This window comes from Eretmochelys imbricata, chromosome 12 (assembly GCF_965152235.1).
Source record: "Eretmochelys imbricata isolate rEreImb1 chromosome 12, rEreImb1.hap1, whole genome shotgun sequence".
NCBI lineage: Eukaryota > Metazoa > Chordata > Testudines > Cheloniidae > Eretmochelys > Eretmochelys imbricata.
Genome location: NC_135583.1, coordinates 19,325,881 through 19,347,334, shown reverse-complemented (window position 1 = coordinate 19,347,334; position 21,454 = coordinate 19,325,881). Strand labels below are relative to the sequence as shown.

At 41.3% G+C, this 21,454-nt stretch overlaps 1 protein-coding gene across 6 annotated transcripts in view; it reads left to right on the top strand.

Moving 5' to 3' along the window:
• Positions 1 to 21,454, top strand: part of LOC144272755 (borealin-2-like) — a 150,313-nt gene that overhangs the window by 3,058 nt on the left and 125,801 nt on the right. For 3 of the 6 annotated variants that reach the window (XR_013347666.1, XR_013347664.1, XR_013347665.1), the window contains exons 2-9: positions 1,362 to 1,490; positions 5,145 to 5,194; positions 5,646 to 5,706; positions 7,486 to 7,553; positions 8,438 to 8,508; positions 11,715 to 11,810; positions 13,115 to 13,244; positions 14,896 to 14,982. Coding sequence is in view for 1 of the 6 variants with exons in the window: in XM_077831063.1 (XP_077687189.1) it covers positions 1,362 to 1,490; positions 5,145 to 5,194; positions 5,646 to 5,706; positions 7,486 to 7,553; positions 8,438 to 8,508; positions 11,715 to 11,810; positions 13,115 to 13,244; positions 14,896 to 14,982; positions 15,902 to 15,949 (740 nt within the window). In the remaining 5 variants the exon portion in view is untranslated. Of the gene's footprint in view, positions 1 to 1,361; positions 1,491 to 5,144; positions 5,195 to 5,645; positions 5,707 to 7,485; positions 7,554 to 8,437; positions 8,509 to 11,714; positions 11,811 to 13,114; positions 13,245 to 14,895; positions 14,983 to 15,901; positions 16,071 to 18,236; positions 18,293 to 21,454 lie in introns of those variants that run through there. The other 3 variants (XR_013347667.1, XR_013347668.1, XM_077831063.1) reach the window with 2 other exon arrangements.

Here is a 21,454-nt window from a genome sequence, read left to right as displayed (position 1 = left end):
TAGACGGAGACAAACACCTACAAGATCTCTATCAAGCATTCTTACAACTACAATACCCACCTCCGGAAGTGAAGAAACAGATTGATAGAGCCAGAAGAGTTCCCAGAAGTCACCTACTACAAGACAGGCCTAAAAAAGAAAATAACAGAACGCCACTAGCTGTCACCTTCAGCCCCCAACTAAAACCCCTCCAACGCATTATTAAGGATCTACAACCTATCCTGAAGGATGACCCAACACTCTCACAAATCTTGGGAGACAGGCCAGTCCTTGCCTACAGACAGCCCCCCCAACCTGAAGCAAATACTCACCAGCAACCACATACCACACAACAGAACCACTAACGCAGGAACTTATCCTTGCAACAAAGCCCGTTGCCAACTGTGCCCACATATGTATTCAGGGGACACCATCACAGGGCCTAATAACATCAGCCACACTATCAGAGGCTCGTTCACCTGCACATCCACCAATGTGATATATGCCATCATGTGCCAGCAATGCCCCTCTGCCATGTACATTGGTCAAACTGGACAGTCGCTACGTAAAAGAATAAATGGACACAAATCAGATGTCAAGAATTATAACATTCATAACCCAGTCGGAGAACACTTCAATCTCTCTGGTCACGCAATTACAAACATGAAGGTCGCTATCTTACAACAAAAAAACTTCAAATCCAGACTCCAGCGAGAAACTGCTGAATTGGAATTCATTTGCAAATTGGATACTATTAATTTAGGCTTAAATAGAGACTGGGAGTGGCTAAGTCATTATGCAACATAACCTATTTCCCCTTGTTTTTTCCTACCCCGCCCCCCCCCCCCCCAGACGTTCTGGTTAAACTTGGATTTATGCTGGAAATGGCCCACCTTGATTATCATACACATTGTAAGGAGAGTGGTCACTTTGGATAAGCTATTACCAGCAGGAGAGTGAGTTTGTGTGTGTGTGTTTTTTGCGGGGGGGTGAGAATGCCCACCTTGATTTTCATATACATTGTAAAGAGAGTGGTCACTTTGGATGGGCTTTTACCAGCAGGAGAGTGGGGTGGGAGGAGGTATTGTTTCATGGTCTCTGTGTATATGTCTTCTGCAGTTTCCACAGTATGCATCCGATGAAGTGAGCTGTAGCTCACGAAAGCTTATGCTCAAATAAATTGGTTAGTCTCTAAGGTGCCACAAGTACTCCTTTTCTTTTTTGAATTAAGCTGAACTTCTAGTCAAACTGACTGACCCCTGTAAATACATGATCTTAACTCTTTAACTGGAACAAAGGTACTACCCAACATGCAAACTATTAATGCACTTGGAAGTGTATTGTACACTTAGCAACAGGTCTGTTTTTTTTTTTATTTGAAGCCAAAGACAATCTTCAAGAAATGAAGAAAGAAATTGATTCACTTATGCAAACAGCTGAGAAAGCTTTTAGAGTGGAGTTACTGAAGATGCCCGTTGCTGTCAGAAAAATGAAAAGAAAAGACTTGCTTAGTAAGTGTGGTTTTCTTGGAATGCATGCTTGTAGACAGCATGGATAATGCTATCTACTTTCATGTCTTAAGGGTAGCGCTAAACCTCCCTGTAGACCACAGTTTCTCAAATGGGTTCGTGGACCTCTCGGGGTCCCCAACGGTACTCCAGGGCTTCTGTGGGCCCTGCTCGTCTACACATCCCCTTTCCTTCCTCCCTCAACTCCTCTCCCTCCCTCCCAGCACCTACACACTGGGGAACTGCTGTATCTCCCAGAGGCTACTGAAGTGAAACCGGGAGATTTTAGGCGCCAAAAGTCCAGAGGCGCAGTGGGGGCAAGGCAGGCTCCCTTCCTGCCCTGGCTGTGTGTTGCTCCCGGAAGCGGCCAGCATGTCCCTGCGGCCCCTGAGGGAGGGCCAGAGGGTCTCCGTGCGCTGCTCCCATCCCGAGTGCTGACTCTGCAGCTCCTATTGGCAGGGAACTGCAGCCAATGGGAGCTGCAGGGGCAGTGCCTGCAGGCAGGGGTAGTGTTTGGAGACCCCCTGACCCCCCTGCTAAGTAACCGCTGTCAGAGAGATGTGCTGGTCGCTTTTGGGAGCAACCTGAGGTAAGCGCTGCCTGGCTGGAGCCCGCACCACTCACCCCCTCCTGCACACCAACCCCCTGCCCCAGCCTGGTGAAAGTGAGTGAGCGTGGGGGAGCGCAAACAACACAGGGAGGGGGGATGGAGTGAGCGGGGGGTGGGAAGAGGTGCAGTGGGGCCTGGGGGGAAGGGGTGGGGCCTGAAGCTGAGTGGAGGAGCTTGAGGGTCCCTGAAAATGTTTGTATCAAAATGGGGGTCCTCAGGTTGCTGAAGTTTGAGAACTGCTGAGTAGACTGTTATTTGCTTATTACTTTTTGATAGCTACTTCCTTGGTTGAGTTAATTTTATTAAATTTTAATTGTGATGCAATCATACATAAAGTCTAGAAATTATTATTCTGGTCAGCTAGTCTGACCTGTATAAAACAGGCCATAGAACTTCACCCAAAAACTCCCGCATCAAACCTAGAACTTCTGTGTGAGCTTCTATATATTAGAAAGACACTTTGTCTAGATTTAAAGACTCCAAGCAATAGAGCCCTGTACTATCAAATCTTCTCACCATGTAAGTGTCAAGGTTCCTCCCCCACTCTGAACTCTAGGGTACAGATGTGGGGACCTGCATGAAAAACCTCCTAAGCTTATCTTTACTAGCTTAGGTCAAAACTTCCCCCAAGGTACAAAATATTCCACCCGTTGTCCTTGGACTGGCCGCTACCACCACCAAACTAATACTGGTTACTGGGGAAGAGCTGTTTGGACGCATCCTTCCCCCCAAAATACTTCCCAAAACCTTGCACCTCACTTCCTGGACAAGGTTTGGTAAAAAGCCTCACCAATTTGCCGAGGTGACTACAGACCCAGACCCTTGGATCTTAAGATCAATGAACAATCCTCCCAACACTTGCACCCCCCCCTTTCCTGGGAAATGTTGGATAAAAAGCCTCACCAATTTGCATAGGTGACCACAGACCCAAACCCTTGGATCTGAGAACAATGAAAAAGCATTCAGTTTTCTTACAAGAAGACTTTTAATAAAAATAGGAGTAAATAGAAATAAAGAAATCCCCCCTGTAAAATCAGGATGGTAGATATCTTACAGGGAATTAGATTCAAAAACATAGAGAACCCCTCTAGGCAAAACCTTAAGTTACAAAAAAGATACACAGACAGAAATAGTTACTCTATTCAGCACAATCCTTTTCTCAGCCATTAAAAGAAATCATAATCTAACACATACCTAGCTAGATTACTTACTAAAAGTTCTAAGACTCCATTCCTGGTCTTTCCCTGACAAAGATAGACTATAGACAGACACACAGACCCTTTGTTTCTCTCCCTCCTCCCAGCTTTTGAAAGTATCTTGTCTCCTCATTGGTCATTTTGGTCAGGTGCCAGCGAGGTTACCTTTAGCTTCTTAACCCTTTACAGGTGAGAGGAGCTTTCCCCTGGCCAGGAGGGATTTCAAAGGGGTTTACCCTTCCCTTTATATTTATGACAGTAAGTAACTAGGCTTCAGACAGTTTTGATTCCAACTTCTACTTATGAAATAATAGAATCAATTCAATCTGTGATAGACAGCAGCAGTAATTTGCTGCTACAGGAATATTGGTTTCAGAAGTTTCTCTTCCCAAGTGACAGGTTTCAGAGTGTTCTCTTCCCAAGTGAAACTCTCATATGGGACCAAATAAAGACCAAATCAGGATATGCTTATGGAATCTAGGGTTAATCAAAGTGGATCTGGATGCCTAGCTTCTGCTAAAATCCCAGTCTAAAGTAGTTACAACTGTGACTAGTGCCTTAAATGTAAACTTTCCTTCCCTTTCTTTCAGTTACAAACCATGTTTTGTGAGAATATACGTAGCTCCTTTAGAGGTATCAGCACCCTAGAATAGTGGGGAAAGCTGGTATCTGAGCTGTTGGCCTTCAGAATTCAAGGAATTATGAAATGAAGGGCTTGTCCAGATATTGAATTAGTGTATGACATATTGGGGTGTAAATCTACAGTGCACAAGCTTTCCGCACACTAACTGTCCATGTGGACCCTGTTGATCTGCACCATAAGTTCCCACATGCACTGTGACCTACTCCAAAGTAGCAGCAAGGTCCACATGGATGGTTAGGGCATGGAATGTTAATGCTTTGTAGATTCACACCCCAGCTTGCTGTGCATTCTCTCCATCAAGACAAGCCCTAAAACTCTCTTTTCGGGCTTGAAATTGTACAAATGACATACCAACCCAGTCAATGTCAATTTCTTGCATCAGTTGTGCATCACAGCTTTCTCCCCAGCTGCATAACTTGTTCTCTTCCAGGCTCTCGCCTTCATCTAGAACAGGTGTGGGCAAACTACGGCCCAGGGGCCACATCCAGCTCACCAGACATTTTAATCCAGCCCTCGAGCTCCTGCCGGGGAGCAGGATCCAGGGCTTGCCCCACTCCAGCCGGGGAACAGGGTTGGGGGCTTGCCCCACTCTGCACAGCTTCCAGAAGCAGCAACATGTCCCCCCTCTAGCTCCTACACATAGGGGAAGCCAGGGATCTCTGCACACTGCCCCTGCCCCAAGCGCTGCCCATGCAGCTCCCAATGGCTGGAGACTGCGGCCAATGGGAGCTGCAGGGGCGGTGCGTGTGGACAGGGCAGCATACTGAGTCAGCTGGCCATGCCTCTGCATAGGAGCCAGAGGGGGAACATGCTGCTGCTGCTGCTTCTGGGAGCCGCTTGAGGTAAGCGCCGCCCGGAGCCTGCGCCCCCAGCCCCCTCCCGTGCCCCAACCCCCTTCCCCAGCCCTGATCCCCCTCCAAACCCCTCCGACGCAGGCCAGAGTAACCTCCTGCATCCCCAGCTGAAGCCTTCCTCCCTGCCCCAGCCCAGAGCCCCCTCCCACACCGTGAACCTCATTTCTGGCCATACCCCAGAGCCTGCACCCAACCCCCAATTTCATGAGCATTCATGGCTTGTCATACAATTTCCATACCCAGATGTGGCCCTTGAGCCAAAAAGTTTGCCCACCCCGATCCAGTTAAGCAAATAGTAGTTACTGTAAACAAGGTATGTTTGTTTGTTTTGTGTTTTTTTCCCTTGTGTAACAGACCTGCAAGGAGGAGAGGAAGCTGCTGTTGTAGCTGCTGCTGTTGTAGAGGTAAGTGTTTGTAAATTGTAGCAGAACTTTAAATATGGAAAATTTTAAATTCTTACTGACAACATAAAGGAACTTTAAAGGGAACATTCTTTGCTATTAGCTTAATTTAAGGGAAAAAAAAGTGCCAAACAAAAATACGTGGCAGGACACAATGGCCTATAATAGTGTGAAACTACTGCACATTGTATCTGACTCTTTTAGGGTAACTTACAGATATTGTTGCCACAACTTCAAGTTTAGTTATTCACTCCCATCCTGTCTTGTGCATGTGACTGAAAATGGATTTGCTGAAAGTTTCCAGCATGAGGTAAAGATTACGATCTCTGAAAACACGTTGTATAACTTCACTTTACAAACTTAGTCACCCTCTCCACTAGGCTAACATAAATGTGCATCTTGGGGAAATTTACTGATTGTACAGATTTCACTTTGTTCTTTAAATATCTTCTAGAATGACTGCTCTGTAGAGGACATTCCAAATAGCAGGCTGGTGAGGAATTGCAGCAAAAGAGGTGAATGATTTCATGGCATGGATTACCAGTATCTGATTTTATTTTTTTATTATTAATGGTATGAATTTAGTGACTGCAAAAGCAGTATTGTTATTAAGACTCCCTTTGGTACTCTGAATGTATAATTTATTACAGTAAAGCCTACATAAGAACAGCCATACCGGGTCAGACCAAAGGTCTATCTAGCCTAGTTTCCTGTCTTCTGACAGTGGCCAACGCCAGGTGCCCCAGAGGGAATGAACAGAACAGGTAATCATCAAGTGGTCTATTTCCTGTCACCCATTCCCAGCTTCTGGCATACAGAGGCTGAGGACACCATCCCTATCCATCCTGGCTAATAGCCATTGATGGACTGATCCTCCATGAACTTACCTAGTTCTTTTTTGAACGCTGTTAGCCTTGGCCTTAACAACACCCTTTGGCAAAGAGTTCCACAGGTTGACTGTGTGTGTGAAGAAATACTTCCTTTTGTTGTTTTTTTTTTTTTAAACCTGCTGCCTATTAATTTCATTTGGTGACCCCTAGTTCTTGTGTTATGAGAAGGAGTAAATAGCACTTCCTTATTTAGTTTCTCCACACCAGGCATGACTTTATAGACCTCTGTCATATTCCCACCTTAGTCGTCTCTTTTTTCCAAGCTGAAAAGTCCCAGTCTTATTAATTGCTCCTCATATGGTAGCAGTTCCATACCCCTAATCATTTTTGTTGCCCTCTTCTGAACCTTTTCCAATTCCAATATATCCTTCCCCTTAGTTGTCTCTTTTCCAAGCTGAAAAGTTCCAGTCTTATTAGAAGTCCCAACAGATATTTGGGATTGCAGGAAGGGGGAAGCAGAGTGGTGCAGCATTGTGTTGGGCACTGTAAAAATATCTGCTAAGAGATTACAATCTGAATAAAGGGTGGAAGGGAACATAGGTGAAGTGAGTTTCCCAAGGTCACAAAAGTCAGTGGCAGAGCTGGGAGTAGAATGCAAGTCTCCTGGGGAGTCCCATTCCAGTTACCTATCTGATGGACTACTCTGTCTGTAAAAGAATAAGTGATCACTCTGTATCTGACCTATCAGTCCTCATCCTTAAAGGAAACCTACACACTTAAAAGATGAGTTTGGGAGTTTACATTCATAACTTTATTAAAACCATGGTTTTTAGTCTCTAGCAAAGACACTGGATTTATGGCTTATTACAACAATCTGAACCCCACTAATCCCCTTTAGTCCTCTGACTATAAGGGTGTTAATGGGCCACTTCACCTTGAATAGTCCCTTAGAATGTGTGCTAACTACTTTTGCTAAACTGTCTGACCTTGTATTTAGCTGTGACACTCAGTACCTTTCTCAGACCTGAGCTCTGTGTAGCTTGAAACCTTGTCTCTCTCTGCAACAGAAGTTGGTCCACCTCATCTCTGTAAAAGAGTTTTTTTTCTTTAATCTCAGAACAGGTGCAGTAGAAATGTTGCACCTCTGTCAGTGTCTGAACCTACTCTGGAGGGGGGGTTCACCTCTAAGGGTGAGAGAGTCGCTTGGTATCCTTGGCATCCCAGATATGTCAATGAGGGTGGAGATCCATATACAGTAGTTATGATGTTGGGCACACTTGCAATCCACCTAAGCATTGAACTGAGTGCCAAATGGCCATCAAATGGTGCAATCAATTGCTATTTGTCTACTAACAGTCAATGTAGAGCTAAATGGGGTTGTTGTGGTGCCCATCGCTGGAGCTGTTAATATTCCATGTATTTCTAATCCACTTTGAATTCTTTTTTTTGTTTGTTTGTTTTTAGTTAAGGTAACTACAATTGTTGAATATAAAGATGAGGAGAATGTGCCTGCCAAGAAAGCATCTCAAAAGGTATGTGTTAAAGGAAAATAACCAGGGCTAGAGCTGTCCTGAAACCTGAGACTACCTCAGTTGGTCCCTGGTCAGTTGCCTGCTTGTCATCTTAAAATAAACTATTTTAAAAAAAAGAAAAAAAAGCAACTTAATTCAAAATTAGTTGTGGTCCAATATGCTTATTTTAATTAAATTTAATATAAAATCCTATTGTGAGCTTGTTTGGTAATCAACGGATGATGAATTAATAAAAGTATGTACAACAATCACCGGCTGTAAATTCAGTACTATTTAAGTCTCCTCCTGAAATTGAATAACTTTCTGGTAAGGGTCCATCCTGCTGAATCATTAGGGGATATGATGGGACTCTAAAGTCCCTAACTTGATTTTTCTGTTAAAACATAACTGTTTGATGCCCACTTTATGTTCAGTAGATACCTCCTCATATTTGAATGGGTTGTTTTTAGAGACCAACAGTGATAAAAAGCATTGCATCTGCATCAACTTATCCAATCTAACTCTGTCCCACAACTCAGGGACTTGGTTTTGCTCAATGACTTGCAAGTTTCAACTGGGCATTATGACATGGGTCTTCTCCCCCATATCCAGCAAAAAGACTTGATCTAGTGGTACAAGCATGTGTGTAGATGTGCCAAAATGGCTCATTCGAAAACAGTGTTATGTGGTGTACTGAACTGTCAAGACAAGCAAGACAGTAAACCGTTCTGTACAATGAAGCTATAGCATAGGGATTTCATGTGCCTCAGTTTACTCATCTATAAAGTGGGTATAATTCCCTATTCAACAAGGGTTTTAGGAGGTTTAAGTCTTCATCTGAAAGTCTCAGTCCTATTACATTTAATGTAATTTATTCTAACAATGCTTTATTTATTTGTTTTAAGGTGTCTAAAACAAAATCACTGGTTTCCTTAGCTTCTGGCATACATCTCAAAGAAAACCACTCTCTTTCTCGGTAAGACCATGATCTTCAGTAGTTTTTGTAATTTATTTGGACTGAGTGGCTTTTCAAAGAAGCAGCAGTGTGGATTTTTTTTTTTAACTCTGCTAAGGAGAAAGAATTTAATGAACATTACACAAGCTGGATCAGATTTTGTGATGTACTCTGCTGAAGTAAATTTGAATCAGATGACCCCCCCCCACTCCCCAAAATGGGGTGGCTGCTAAAGGGTTATAGTGCAATCCATTTGAATGTATACACTTGTGCATACAATTGTGTGTTTAATATAAAAATGTCTGGTTTCAGAGTAGTAGCCATGTTAGTCTGTATCCACAAAAAGAGCAGGAGTACTTGTGGCACCTTAGAGACTAACAAATTTATTTGAGCATAAGCTTTTGTGAGCTTCAGCTCACTTCATTGGATGCATGCAGTGGAAAATACAGTGGGGAGATTTTATATACACAGAGGACATGGAACAGTGGGTGTTACCATACACACTGCAGTGAGAGTGATCAGGTAAGGTGAACTATTACCAGCAGGAGAGGAAAAAAAACCTTTTGTAGTGATGATCAAGGTGGGCAATTTCCAGCCATTGATAAGAATGTCTGAGGAACAGTAGGGGGCAGGAAATAGTTTTATGTTGTGTAATGACACATCCACTCCCAGTCTTTATTCAAGCCTAATGTAATGGTGTCCAGTTTGCAAATTAATTCCAATTCAGCAGTCTCTTGTTGGAGTCTGTTTCTGAAGTTTTTTTTGTTGAAGAATTGTGCCTTTTAGGTCTGTAATCGAGTGACCAGAGAGATTGAAATTTCCATCCCATGATCAACCTCCGTCTGGACCAGTCCACACAAGAGATCTACTTCCTGGACCTTACAGTGCTAATAAGCGATGGTCACATAAACACCACCCTATACCGAAAACCTACTGATGGCTATACTTACCTACATGCCTCCAGCTTTCATCCAGACCACACCACACGATCCATTGTCTACAGCCAAGCTCTAAGATACAACCGCATTTGCTCCAACCCCTCAGACAGAGACAAACATCTACAAGAGCTCTTACAACTACAATACCCACCTGCTGAAGTGAAGAAACAGACTGACAGAGCCAGAAGAGTACCCAGAAGTTACCGACTACAGGACATGCCCAACAAAGAAAGTAATGGAACACCACTAACCGTCACCTTCAACCCCCCCAACTAAAACCTCTCCAGCATATCATCAAGAATCTACAACCTATCCTGAAGGACAATCCATCACTCTCACAGATCTTGGGAGACAGGCCAGTCCTTGCTTACAGACAGCCCCCCAACCTGAAGCAAATACTCACCAGCAACCACATAACAAAAACACTAACCCAGGAACCTATCCTTGCAATGAAGCCCATTGCCAGCTGTGCCCACATATCTATTCAGGGGACACCATCATAGGGCCTAATTACATCAGCCACACTATCAAAGGTTTGTTCACCTGCACATCTACCAATGTGATATATGCCAGCATGTGCCAGCAATGTCCCTCTGCCATGTACATTGGCCAGACTGGACAGTATCTATGTAAAAGAATAAATGGACACAAATCAGACGTCAAGAATTATAACATTCGAAAACCAGTCGGAGAACACTTCAATCTCTTTGGTTGCTCGATTACAGACCTAAAAGTGGCAATTCTTCAACAAAAAAACTTCAAAAACAGACTCCAAGGAGAGACTGCTGAATTGGAATTTAATTTGCAAACTGGACACCATTACATTAGGCTTGAATAAAGACTGGGAGTGGATCTGTCATTACACAAAGTAAAACTATTTCCCACCCCCTACTGTTCCTCAGACGTTCTTGTCAACTGCTGGAAATGGCCCATCTTGATTATCACTACAAAAGGTGTTTTTTTTTCTCTCCTGCTACTAATAGCTCACCTTACCTGATCACTCTTGTTACAGTGTGTCTGGTAACACCCATTGTTTCATGTTCTGTGTATATAAAATCTCCCCACTGTATTTTTCCACTGCATGTATCCAACAAAGTGAGCTGTAGCTCACGAAAACTTATGCTCAAATAAATTTGTTAGTCTCTAAGGTGCCACAAGTACTCATTTTTATAATAAATAAAAAAAAGGTCTACAATTTAAAGATTAACTAGATAACATTTAATGGAGGAAAGTAGCCTTTTAAGTAACTTGAAATGTTACAGTTAATAAGAATAACAATCTGTACGGTAATACTTTTTGCTGATTTTTACTGCTGAAAGTGATTTGCATGAATATCAGTAGTGGAATATCTATTTGAGCTACTTACAGCAAAAATGAGCCGAAGTCTACCCTACTCTTCTTTGGTTTGCGAATCGGAGGGACTGATGTCTCCAGTCAAATTGGCATAAAAATCTGTGCAATTACGTATTGCAACTGTTCACTTTTTAAAAATCTGAACGTGTCTACTAGTTCAACATACACCTTCTGTCCTCTTTTAAAGTGTACTCTAGATGCTGAATCAACTCCTACTATACATGAGAAGAAAACTAGAAAGCCTTAACTAGGTTTAGTTATTCAGATTCCTAATTTAGTATTACAGATAATCTTCAAATCCGTAAAACTAGTCAGCTCCTCAGGCAGGCAAAACCTGTTGTGTCAGTCTCTGGTGTATGGTTTTTCCCTAATGTTCAGTAGCATTTTGCTCACACCAGGTCCTGAAGCAAACTCGCTCAATTCTGTGTGTGGGGAGGGCTTCAATCCCTCGCTCCAAAATCATTTTTATGGGCCCATTAGGATCCAAAACTAGAAGTGGCTGTTCTCTGACTGTGGTTCAGATGTGGCTTCTCAAGAATTCTTGTGAGAACTGATTTTAGGAATACTTCCTCCACTTTTGATTAAAACTGCCAGGAGACTGAATTGGAACCTTCACTTAACTATGTCCAGAAACTGTGCTCTCTCAGCCAGTTTCTAATACAAATAAGCCTATATTGCTTCTAGCCCCCTCGACTTAAATAGGCTAGATTCTGGTGGATTATATCTTGCTGTGTAAAGAACTTCACGTTTGCTGTGCCCCCCCAAACCCCCCCCCTTTTTTTTAAAGCAACATTAAGTAGATAACTACAGAGTACTGTAACATTGTCTGATTTACCAGTCTTCTGCTTAGAGAATTTAAAATATCTGTTTCATAACTGGAACTCTCTAGACTAAAAGCACTGTACTGTGTAAAAGCAAATGCTCTTTTTCTGACAGATCTGCATGCTCTACTCCAAATGTGAGGCATTTTAAGGCTCCTACATCTGATCGCACAGCTGCAAACTATAAATCTGCTCCACGGGTTTCTAGAAGGTAAGCCTTTCAGGTCATAGCACAACGGATCTTTTTTTTTTTTTTCTTTTTAAACTCTCTTACAACCATATATATCTGGATACCAAATAAGGAATACTCCTTTGAACCAGACAATGTGAAGATCTCTGTAAGTACAGTGTCTGTCACTGCAGGATTTTAGGAAAGGTAGGTGGCTTTTATCTATAAAAGGGCTCCTGTTCATGGAGGAGGATGGGGGAAGAGACTGAAGTGGATACAGTTTACACTTGTGTTGAAATTCTGGAGGTACTGGCTATGTTTTCATCGTTAAGGTTACATTCTGAAGCTGGCTTAATGGGGCACAAACTACTCGCTTTCTCTACATGTGTTGACTATAGTTTACGGAAACACAACAGTTTAGAAACAAATTTTCAGTACTCTAATTTTAGCTGAAATAATTCACTCTTGGTTGAAAATACTTGCAACATTTTGTTTAAATTCATACAAATACTTCCAGTCAGTTAAACTATACATTGTAGCTTGAAATGTTCTTAAAACTGGTAATTCTGAACTTGCTTCTGGCAGAAACAACCTTCTGAAATGAAATCTTTTACAGTAAGATAGCTAAAATCAGCCTTGAAGCAACAAAGTGGTTCACAGCATTACCCTGGCCTGCTATTATTATGTCATTGTATCTAGAGTCTGTCTCCATCAGGTTAAAGATGCCTGAAACATTATACTTGCTCTCAAGTATTGGAGTCTGCCTTTGACTACAGTACAAAATAATGTTAAATACAAGGGAAATATAGGAATTCCATGACAGACCTGTCAATCACTTACTCCAGTCTCCTGCCTCTGAAAGTAGCCAACATTAGATGCTTCAGAGGAAGGTGTAAGAAACCCTGCAGTAGTCGAGTCCTGGATAATCTGTTGCTAATGTGTCTTTTCCTACTCCCTAATAATTAGATTGGCTTAAAAACTGATGCTTTACGGTGAGTGTTAGTGTTTACTGTGATAACTGGAGACTGTTCTTCTCTATATAAAATGTCCAGTCCCAACTGAAGGTTGATCATTGGCCTAGAATTTCTCAGTTGTATTGCACCCTGCCAGAATGGCAAAACATTACCTGGTGGTGCCAATAAACACTACTACTTCAAGATGTTTGCATTTTCTTTAGTGTTAGTTCTAAACAGTTTGTAGAACAAAGTAGAAAATGAGCACCCAGTAAGTGCACACATCACAAAGCTGGCTGTTACTGAATCACATTGGCTCTTATGGCTCTCTCTGTAGGACATGAAAATGCAATTTATTAGAGGTGAAACTCTGTTCTTGTATTCCACTTCTAGACTACCACAAATAGTTGTCTCAAGAACTGTACCTGTGAGAGAAAAAGTCCAAGCCATGTCACTAAGAAGTAACTCAGTGCCTCGGGAAAAAGCTGTTCCATTTGTAAATATACCTCTGGCTGATGGAAAGGTAGTAAACCTTAACTTTTCAATTTCACCTGCTTTAAATGAATCTTTCTGGCAGATACATAAACAAAGGGTATCTGGAAATTTTTTTTTCCTGTCTTTGGTAGCAGTAGTAGTTGCTAGAGTTAAGTGAGCAGCTTGTAAACAAAACGGCATTTCAAAATGGTCACTTTCTGAAATGACCATTTCTATTAACTTTCCATATTATAACAACGTAAGAATGGCCATATTGGGTCTGACCAAAGGTCCATCTAGCCCAGTATCCTGTTTCCTGACAGTCGCCAATGTGAGGTGCCCCAGAGGGGATGAACAGAACAGGTAATCAAGTAATCCATCCCTTGTCACCCATTCCCAGCTTCTGGCAAACAGAGGTTAGGGACACCATCCCTGCCTATCCTGGCTAATAGCCATTGATGGACCTTTCCTCCATGAACTTACCTAGTTCTTTTTTGAACGCTATTAGTCTTCACAACATCTTCTGGCAAAGAGTTCCACAGGTTGACTGTGCTTTGTGTGAAGAAATACTTCCTTTTGTTTGTGTTTTTTTTTTAAAACCTGCTGCCTATTAATTTCATTTAGTGACCCCTGGTTCTTGTGTTATGAGAGAGTAAATAGCACTTCCTTGTTTAATTTCTCCACACCAGGCATGATTTTATAGACCTCTATCATCCCTCCCCTTAGTTATCTCTTTTTTTCCAAACTGAAAAGTCTGAGTCTTATTAATTGCATCTCATATGGCAGCAGTTCCATACCCCTAATCATTTTTGTTTTCTCTTCTGTACCTTTTTCAATTCCAATATATCTTTTTTGAGATGGGACGACCACATCTGCATGCAGTATTCAAGATGTAGGCATTCCATGGATTTATAGAGAGGCAATATGGTATTTTCTGTCTTATTAGCTATCCCTTTCTTAATGATTCCCGACATTGTGTTAGCTTTTTTGACTGCTGCTGCACATTGAGTGGATGTTTTCAGAGAACAATCCACAATGACTCCAAGATCTTTTTCTTGAGTGGTAACAGCTAAATACTGCATTAGTGTCTGTCTAGTAAATGAGTTAGATTCTTGTCTGAACACTTGGACCTATGATGAAGGTTTCTAGGTATCATACCAATGACTATACTGACCAGGATTAGTGATGTGAAATAAGCATTTGATGTATTTCCCCTACACCTTCACAGAGCTGTACAGTCTAAAATAACTGAACACTTGGACTAAAGAAACTCTCTGTGAATAACTTGTTTCAGTCTGCACTACTGCTGACTTTGAAAGATGGGATTCTGGTTGTGAAAGTTGATGGATATTGGTTAGCTAACAAAACTGACATCTCACTGTGCCCTGGGTGTGCTGAGAACTCTTGTTCCTTGAATTATTTCCACTTAGATTTGGCTCCCTGACCAGCAGCAGCCCTAGTTTAGTGGCCCATTAACTTGTGTTCATAATGTCAGTCATAACTAAAGCCAGTGATAAGTTGGAAAGAGACATGTACAGACTAACTTTTTGGGCAGAATGTTCTTTTGAGCCAATAAAGCTGTTCACTGAAGTTGAGTTAAGGCATATGTTTATGGTTGTAAGAAAAACTGATATGGTGATTCATGTGAAACATGCTGAATAGTTTTATCTCAAAATTAATAACTTTGTGATTATGCTCAGACTCTCTGTTCTGCTGGTGAAGACCTCCGTAACATCGATGTCGAGTTGCTTAATGATGACACAGTTCAGCATATTCATAATCTAGTGGTAAGTTTACAGAACCACTATCTTGTAAATAGTCTAAGATTGCACAGCAGTCCTGGCACTTCGTCTTCAAATCACCTATGCAAGGAGCAAACTATTTCTAGTAAGGGAGAAATGTTGCTGCAACATTTTCCCCTTACTAGAAAGAGACAGGCTTTGTATAGGTCTATTATATTGAGTCCTGTCGGTGACATTGCTCCTAAAGAAAGGGCAGAATTTTTCTTCTCCTCATGTCTGCCTGCCTGTCATGTGAAGAAACTCTGCTTTTCTCACTAATATCAATGTGTCAATTTGCAAATCAAAACAAAGACAGCTGAGTTTCACATCATGTATACTGATGGAGTACATCACTCTCTGAATAAGAACTATAAGGGTCCCATCAAATCTGTACTAAGCTTGGACAGTAACTCCTCCCCCAACATTCTGACGGTGTGCTTATATACCTCTCTCCAGGAGAGAAATTGTACTCTGCTGCTAACCACCACTACTAATTTTATGCCAACTAGTGGCCATCCTCCAAGAGGTTTTTGTAATGGGGACTCTAAGACCTGGCTAGTATGTAATATTAGAAATACAGTGAAATATCCATAGGTAATGAGTACTATATGGAAAAGTGAGCCACCCTTATAGATGGTGGGACCTTACTTTAAATTATATGAATTATAGCAGACTGAAGATTTGACAGCTACAGTATTGGCATGCCTCTGTCTCTATTGCAAGCACAGGGTGGGGAGGTGTCTTTAAAAAGCTAAATACTGGGCAGCAGCTAGATGGTTCTGCCCTCTCTGCTAATCTGTACATTATCCTACTACTCTACTGCTGAAGATTTGCTCCTCAGTTTAGCTGTCTTGCAGAGTTTAATCAACTCTAGTTTTAATGTCTGCCAATAAAGTTGGTCTAAAATGGCTTTCTTTCCCCCCAGAGCCAGTTGACTGTTTTATGTGGAAAAGCAACAGTTAAACCAAGTTAATGGAGTCTACATGTGTATCTCTTGTTCTCTCAGTTGTGTATTATATAAATATTCTGTGCAATTACTGCTTGTCTGTTTTAAATGTTTACATAGAACTGAATATCTTTTTAATAAAGTTTTATACTGCATATTAAACTTTCTATGTATAGAAAGACTTAATGATCACATTGCTGTAAAATTAGTATGTTTTTACAACCTCAAAGCCATGTTACTAGTTGCTTCCTTAACTGAAAGATGAGGCTGCTTCCTATTTATGTTAGTTTAATGAAGGGACAATTTTGTATCCTTTCCAGATTGTTCATCTCTATTCTTGACCACTTGCGCTCAGTAAATTTTATACATAGGAATATATAGTAAAATACATCTGTTACATCAGAAGCTAGTTCCCATCATTCTGAAGTTATGCAGCATTAGTGCTAAGCACCAATTCAAGGTTATGTAAGGTGATATAAATTCACTCTTTTAGAACTGCTTAGACCTACCTATGTGCAAGTCTCAATTTGTAACTTGTATGCTGGGACATGCATGGAGGGTGTAATGTAAATTAAAGAAGGGTGGATGTCACTCTAAGCTCCTATTAGGCTGTCTTGGTATTTCTCTAGTCTAGCCCATAGTCATGTGACTAAGACCAGGCTACACTCAGAGTAAAACCCTAAGTTAAATGAAAGGCATTTGGGCTCAACTGTATCGATCAGTTTCTCACTAGGCTTCCCTAAATTCATTTTTGCAACTGTTCTAAAGTTTTCAGTTTCAAAACTCCTTGATACAGCACCCTGAAGCTTTACTTGTGTGTACTGTGTTGACATGAGCTGCCAGTTCTTTATCTTGTAACCCTTATTGGGTTAATGAGCCTGGAATTCGATTATCATCAACAGGATGTCATCAACCATTTCAGGTTTCCCTCTTGATCCAAAGAACAGTTGTCCCTTGCAGTCTTGATTATAAGAAGCCTCCATATTAGAGGAAGCTTTTCTTTCTGACATCAAACTGTTGGATAACTAGGAGGACAATAGTGTAAAATTAGCAGTGGATTGTTTAGCAGTTGAAGAATAAAAATTAGCAATCTTCTGAACAGTTACTTTGACAATCTATATCTGATAAAACCTTCCACTTGAGTTGACTTTCAACCAAAATTTTTTTGCATAGTAGGCCGTCCTGTAAACTTCCATTCAAGTTTGGAGCATAACTTACAGAAGCATGTTCCACTAGCTAAACTTTAGTGTTGCTTCTCACAACAACCTCGCTTGGGTGCAAAGATGAACTGGGCCTCAACACAAGGGTCTGTGTTGAAATAAGAGCGGGACTGCAGCCTGATCAGTCTTACGAGAACTCTAGTAGCTCAAAGAAAAGGAGTACTTGTGGCACCTTAGAAACTAACAAATGTATTTGAGTGTAAGCTTTCGTGAGCTACAGTGGTCCTGTAGTGGCTTTTTACGTGGGTTTCCCTTAAATGTACACTTATTATTCTGCATATTTCCTAGAGTAATTCCTTCACTGGAAATAGGTATATATTTAAGTATGGTGAGAGGCAAAGGTGTGCTGCTGGAGTAGCTTTTTAAAACTAAGGGACTTCCCTAGTACTTTGCCTCTGTTACAGATCTAGTGCTGCTCATGGCAATCTCTGTCCTCTATTGGTAGAGGATTAGCAGTGGAAAGGCTGAGCTAATTTCTCTAACTTCAGTAGCCATTCTTATGATCCTTTATTTCTGTTAAGAGCATAGGAATCTTTGTCACATTACCTCTACTTAATGCAGCTTTTGACACTTCTGCATCACTGGTGACCCTTTCCCACTAGAATCTTTACTTAAAAGGCATCTGCCTTGTCTGTCATAAAACTACATACATAACAGCTTCCCTTTCTGGTTACATGTTCCAGTTAATGAAACTAGCCTTATTTTCATCTCTCTTTTTTGCAGTGTAAAATTGCCAATTATAATCAAAGGGAAACAGTCCTTGCAGACTCTCAAACATTAACAAAGGAGAATGTTATGTTGGGAAGTTGAGAATATTAAAAAAAAATAATGGTTCTCTTGGTTAGGTTGGGTGGGATTACCATGGCATTGGGGGAAGAGTTAGTTAATTTATTATCAGGGTTTATGTTCTCCTCCTGAGTCTCAGTAAAGTTTGCAAGAGCTTCAACCTTGGCCATAGAGTTCCTATAGTTAGTGGTAATAGACTCTTTGTGTTACTATTTCACTCCTTTTAAGGGTAGTTTTCTCACACCTTTTGTATTTCCACTCTCTGAGGGCTTTTCTAAACATGGAGATTTTCCTGATTAACCCTGTAGGTGGACACACTCTGGGAATAAATGAGGAACAAGTCAACTTGCAGACAAGACCTAAGGTAAAAGGGGGGGAACTCCTTTGGAAGTCAGAATTTTGGTACTTGTGATCTGTCAAAACAATCCTACAGCTCTTGACTGCCCCATTCAATACCAGTACAAACCAAATGTCCATGTCCTAATTTGCAATACCCCCCAATAAGATGATCCAAGCCATGTCAATAATGCCATCTCCACCACCTCAAGAAGCATATAACTGTCCAAAGATGATGTATAGAACTAGGATTGCAGCTGTTCTACAGCTGTGGAAGTCCTGAGAAGATATTACCACACATCTTGCCATTAATTTCAGAAATGCAAGATCTCCTTTTTCTTAAGTTACCTATTTCAGAAATTGAAGCTATACTATGTGATGGTGGTAGGGCAATGCAGTAGGGGGAAGAGGAAAATGGATTAGAAAAAATCCTTATGCTCACAGAGGGATTGGAAAGGAGGTACAGTGAGTAGCTAGAACAGCTCAATTTTGATCAGTCTTAGTAACCTCCTAGGTGCTCAAATAGAGCAGTAATATACAGTGTACATAAGTAAAATAACTGTACCCCATTTCCCAGAATATTCTTGAAAATGTTTCTTTAGGGTTGAAAGAAGCTTTTAATCCCTCTGTATGAGGTAGCAACACGCTAAACCCTGATCTGCACTAAGAACTTAAATCAGTATAGTTTTATCTCTTAAGCATGTGAAAAATCTGAGCTGTATAAGTATACTGTTGTAAATTCCTAATGCAGACAAGAGGTCAATAGAATTCTTCTGTTGGAATAGGTGCTGCCTATTGGGGAAGTGGATTACTTATGCTTATGGGAAAATCTTGGTGTTGGCGTAGGTGTAGTTAATGTCTACGCTGAAGGGCTATCAAGGTGCAGCTGCAGCATTTTTAAGTGTAGACATACACTTATAGTCTAGGCTTACGGAGGGTGAGTTTGTGACAGCTGGGCAAGATAAAGATAAATAACTTGGCATAAATGGTGAGTAGGTCCTCAAGGTTGACACACTGTCTATGCTCTTTAATCCCAGTGGACCCTAATAAGTAATTCAGAAGAACCAAATTACTGTCAAGTGACATCATCAAGCTTGTTAGGACAGTATCCTACAACACTTATCTTCAACTTGTTTCTTTTGCAAGTCATTACCCAAAACCATATAATCAAAATGCTGCACAATTGTTGCTAGGGAAGTATATGTTTACATTTTTAAACTTGATATACTTAAACAAGCCTAAGCAAGTATTATGAACTTAAGCACTGATGTGGGAGAAGAAGTCATGTGCAGGTCAGTTCATTCTACAAAAATAGACTGCTCCTTTAAACATAAGTATCATAAGTACTACTTACTTCCCTGCATACCTCAGCACCTGGAGCTGATCAATACCCTTTTCAGTGCCTGGGTGGGAATCTAGACTCTTAAATAGCAATCATGTTCTATTTCCCTATGCTGAGTACTTGTAATGATGCTGCATTATCGTGGTTCCACTGTGTAAGCATAACATCACTAACCTAAAATAAGCAGTAAGATCATCTACACCAGGGGTTCTCAAACTTCATTGCACCACCACCCCTTTGTGGAGCCTGAGCCCTGATGCCCTGGGTGGGAGGGAAAAGGGGCCACAGGCCAAGCCCTGCTGGGGGGGAAAGGGGCTTGCAGCTTGAGCCCCATTGCTCCAGGTTGGGGTGGAGCTTGGGCTTTAGCTTCAGCTCTGGGTCCTAGGAAGTCTAATGCTAGCCCTGATGACCCCATTAAAATGGGGTCATGACTCAGTTTGAGAACCACTGATCTATATTTTTAGAATTAGGGAGATGAGTATTACAACTCAACATAAATATCTTGATGGAAGTACAAGAATTCAGTGGGGACTGGTAAAGCTAGTCTGTCCTGTCCTAGTTCTCTAATCACTCCTTCAGTATGTACTTTGGAGGATCCTCTTCATCCTTCCCCCAGTGCTTTTGGGGGAGGCATTGTGCTGTTTATCCCTTCTCTTGTCCCTTTACAGGTTCTCAAAGTAATCTCATTCAGAAACACCAATTCAACCACCATCTCTGCCTCCTGTCCAAAGTAAAATTGCACCCTGCTATCTTAATCTTTCTCTCCCCTCCCTGCTGCTACTTTCTTAATCGCTGTGGACAACACCATACTCCTGTCTGTCACCCAGGCTTATCACATAGGTGTCTTTCACTTGAACCGCTCTAGCCCCTTGCATCTAAGTCTTATTTCTTTCTGCATAACCTCTCTAAGAGATGTCCTTTTTAAATCATTCACGCAGCTAAAACTCTTCTCTAAGATCTCATCTCATAGCTTGATTACTACAACATCCTCGTTTCTGGCCTTGACAACATCCAACTCTGCTCATATTCATTCAGAATGATACTGCAAAGATCATTTTCTTAGGCTGACATTTTGAGCATGTCATCTCTCTGCATTTCTCCACTGCTTTCCTCATCTCTGTTGCATAAAAGAAGCTGCTTGTCTTTACTTTGAAGGCCCACCCTACCTATCATCTTGCCTTTGCTGTTTAGATGTTGACTCCTGCCTCTGATTAGCCTGTTGTACCAGCCTCCATTACACACACTAAATTTTCAAATGAGCATGTTCATGTTTTCTCTTATATTGACATCCTAGGTGGGAGGAGCTCCCTGTGAACATCTGTAAAACTAATTATTGTCCTTTATCCTTCTCACTGCTGTCTACAACTCAAGAACAGTTTGATGCTATGCTGGGGCCCTGTCACATTGTCTTGTGTTTTTTTTTTTTTTGTACTCCTGTGTCTGTCTAGCTGTTGTTACTACTTGTTTTGAACTTAGTCTCTGCTCCAAGGAACAAACAGTGTTTGGTTTGTACAGTGCCTCACACAGTTCAGCCCAGGTCTTAGTGTAGGACTCCTAGCTACTGGGGGAATATAAATAAATGGATCTCCCACAAACCTAGTTTTATACCACTGTATTTATATTAAGTAGGCATATTTTTGAAGATAGTTTAATCCCTGATCCTTGAATTTTATTTGGACTTCTGCCTACATGAAGACAGTTCTACAAAAAAAAATGCAATGAAAATTGAAAGTAATGATATAGTGATGGAATTGTTCTAATTCCCATCTGGTGGTTTACATACTATTCCCCTCCCCCCGGCCGCCTTACAGAAATAGGGAATGCAGTGTAGTTGTAGCTGTGTCAGTC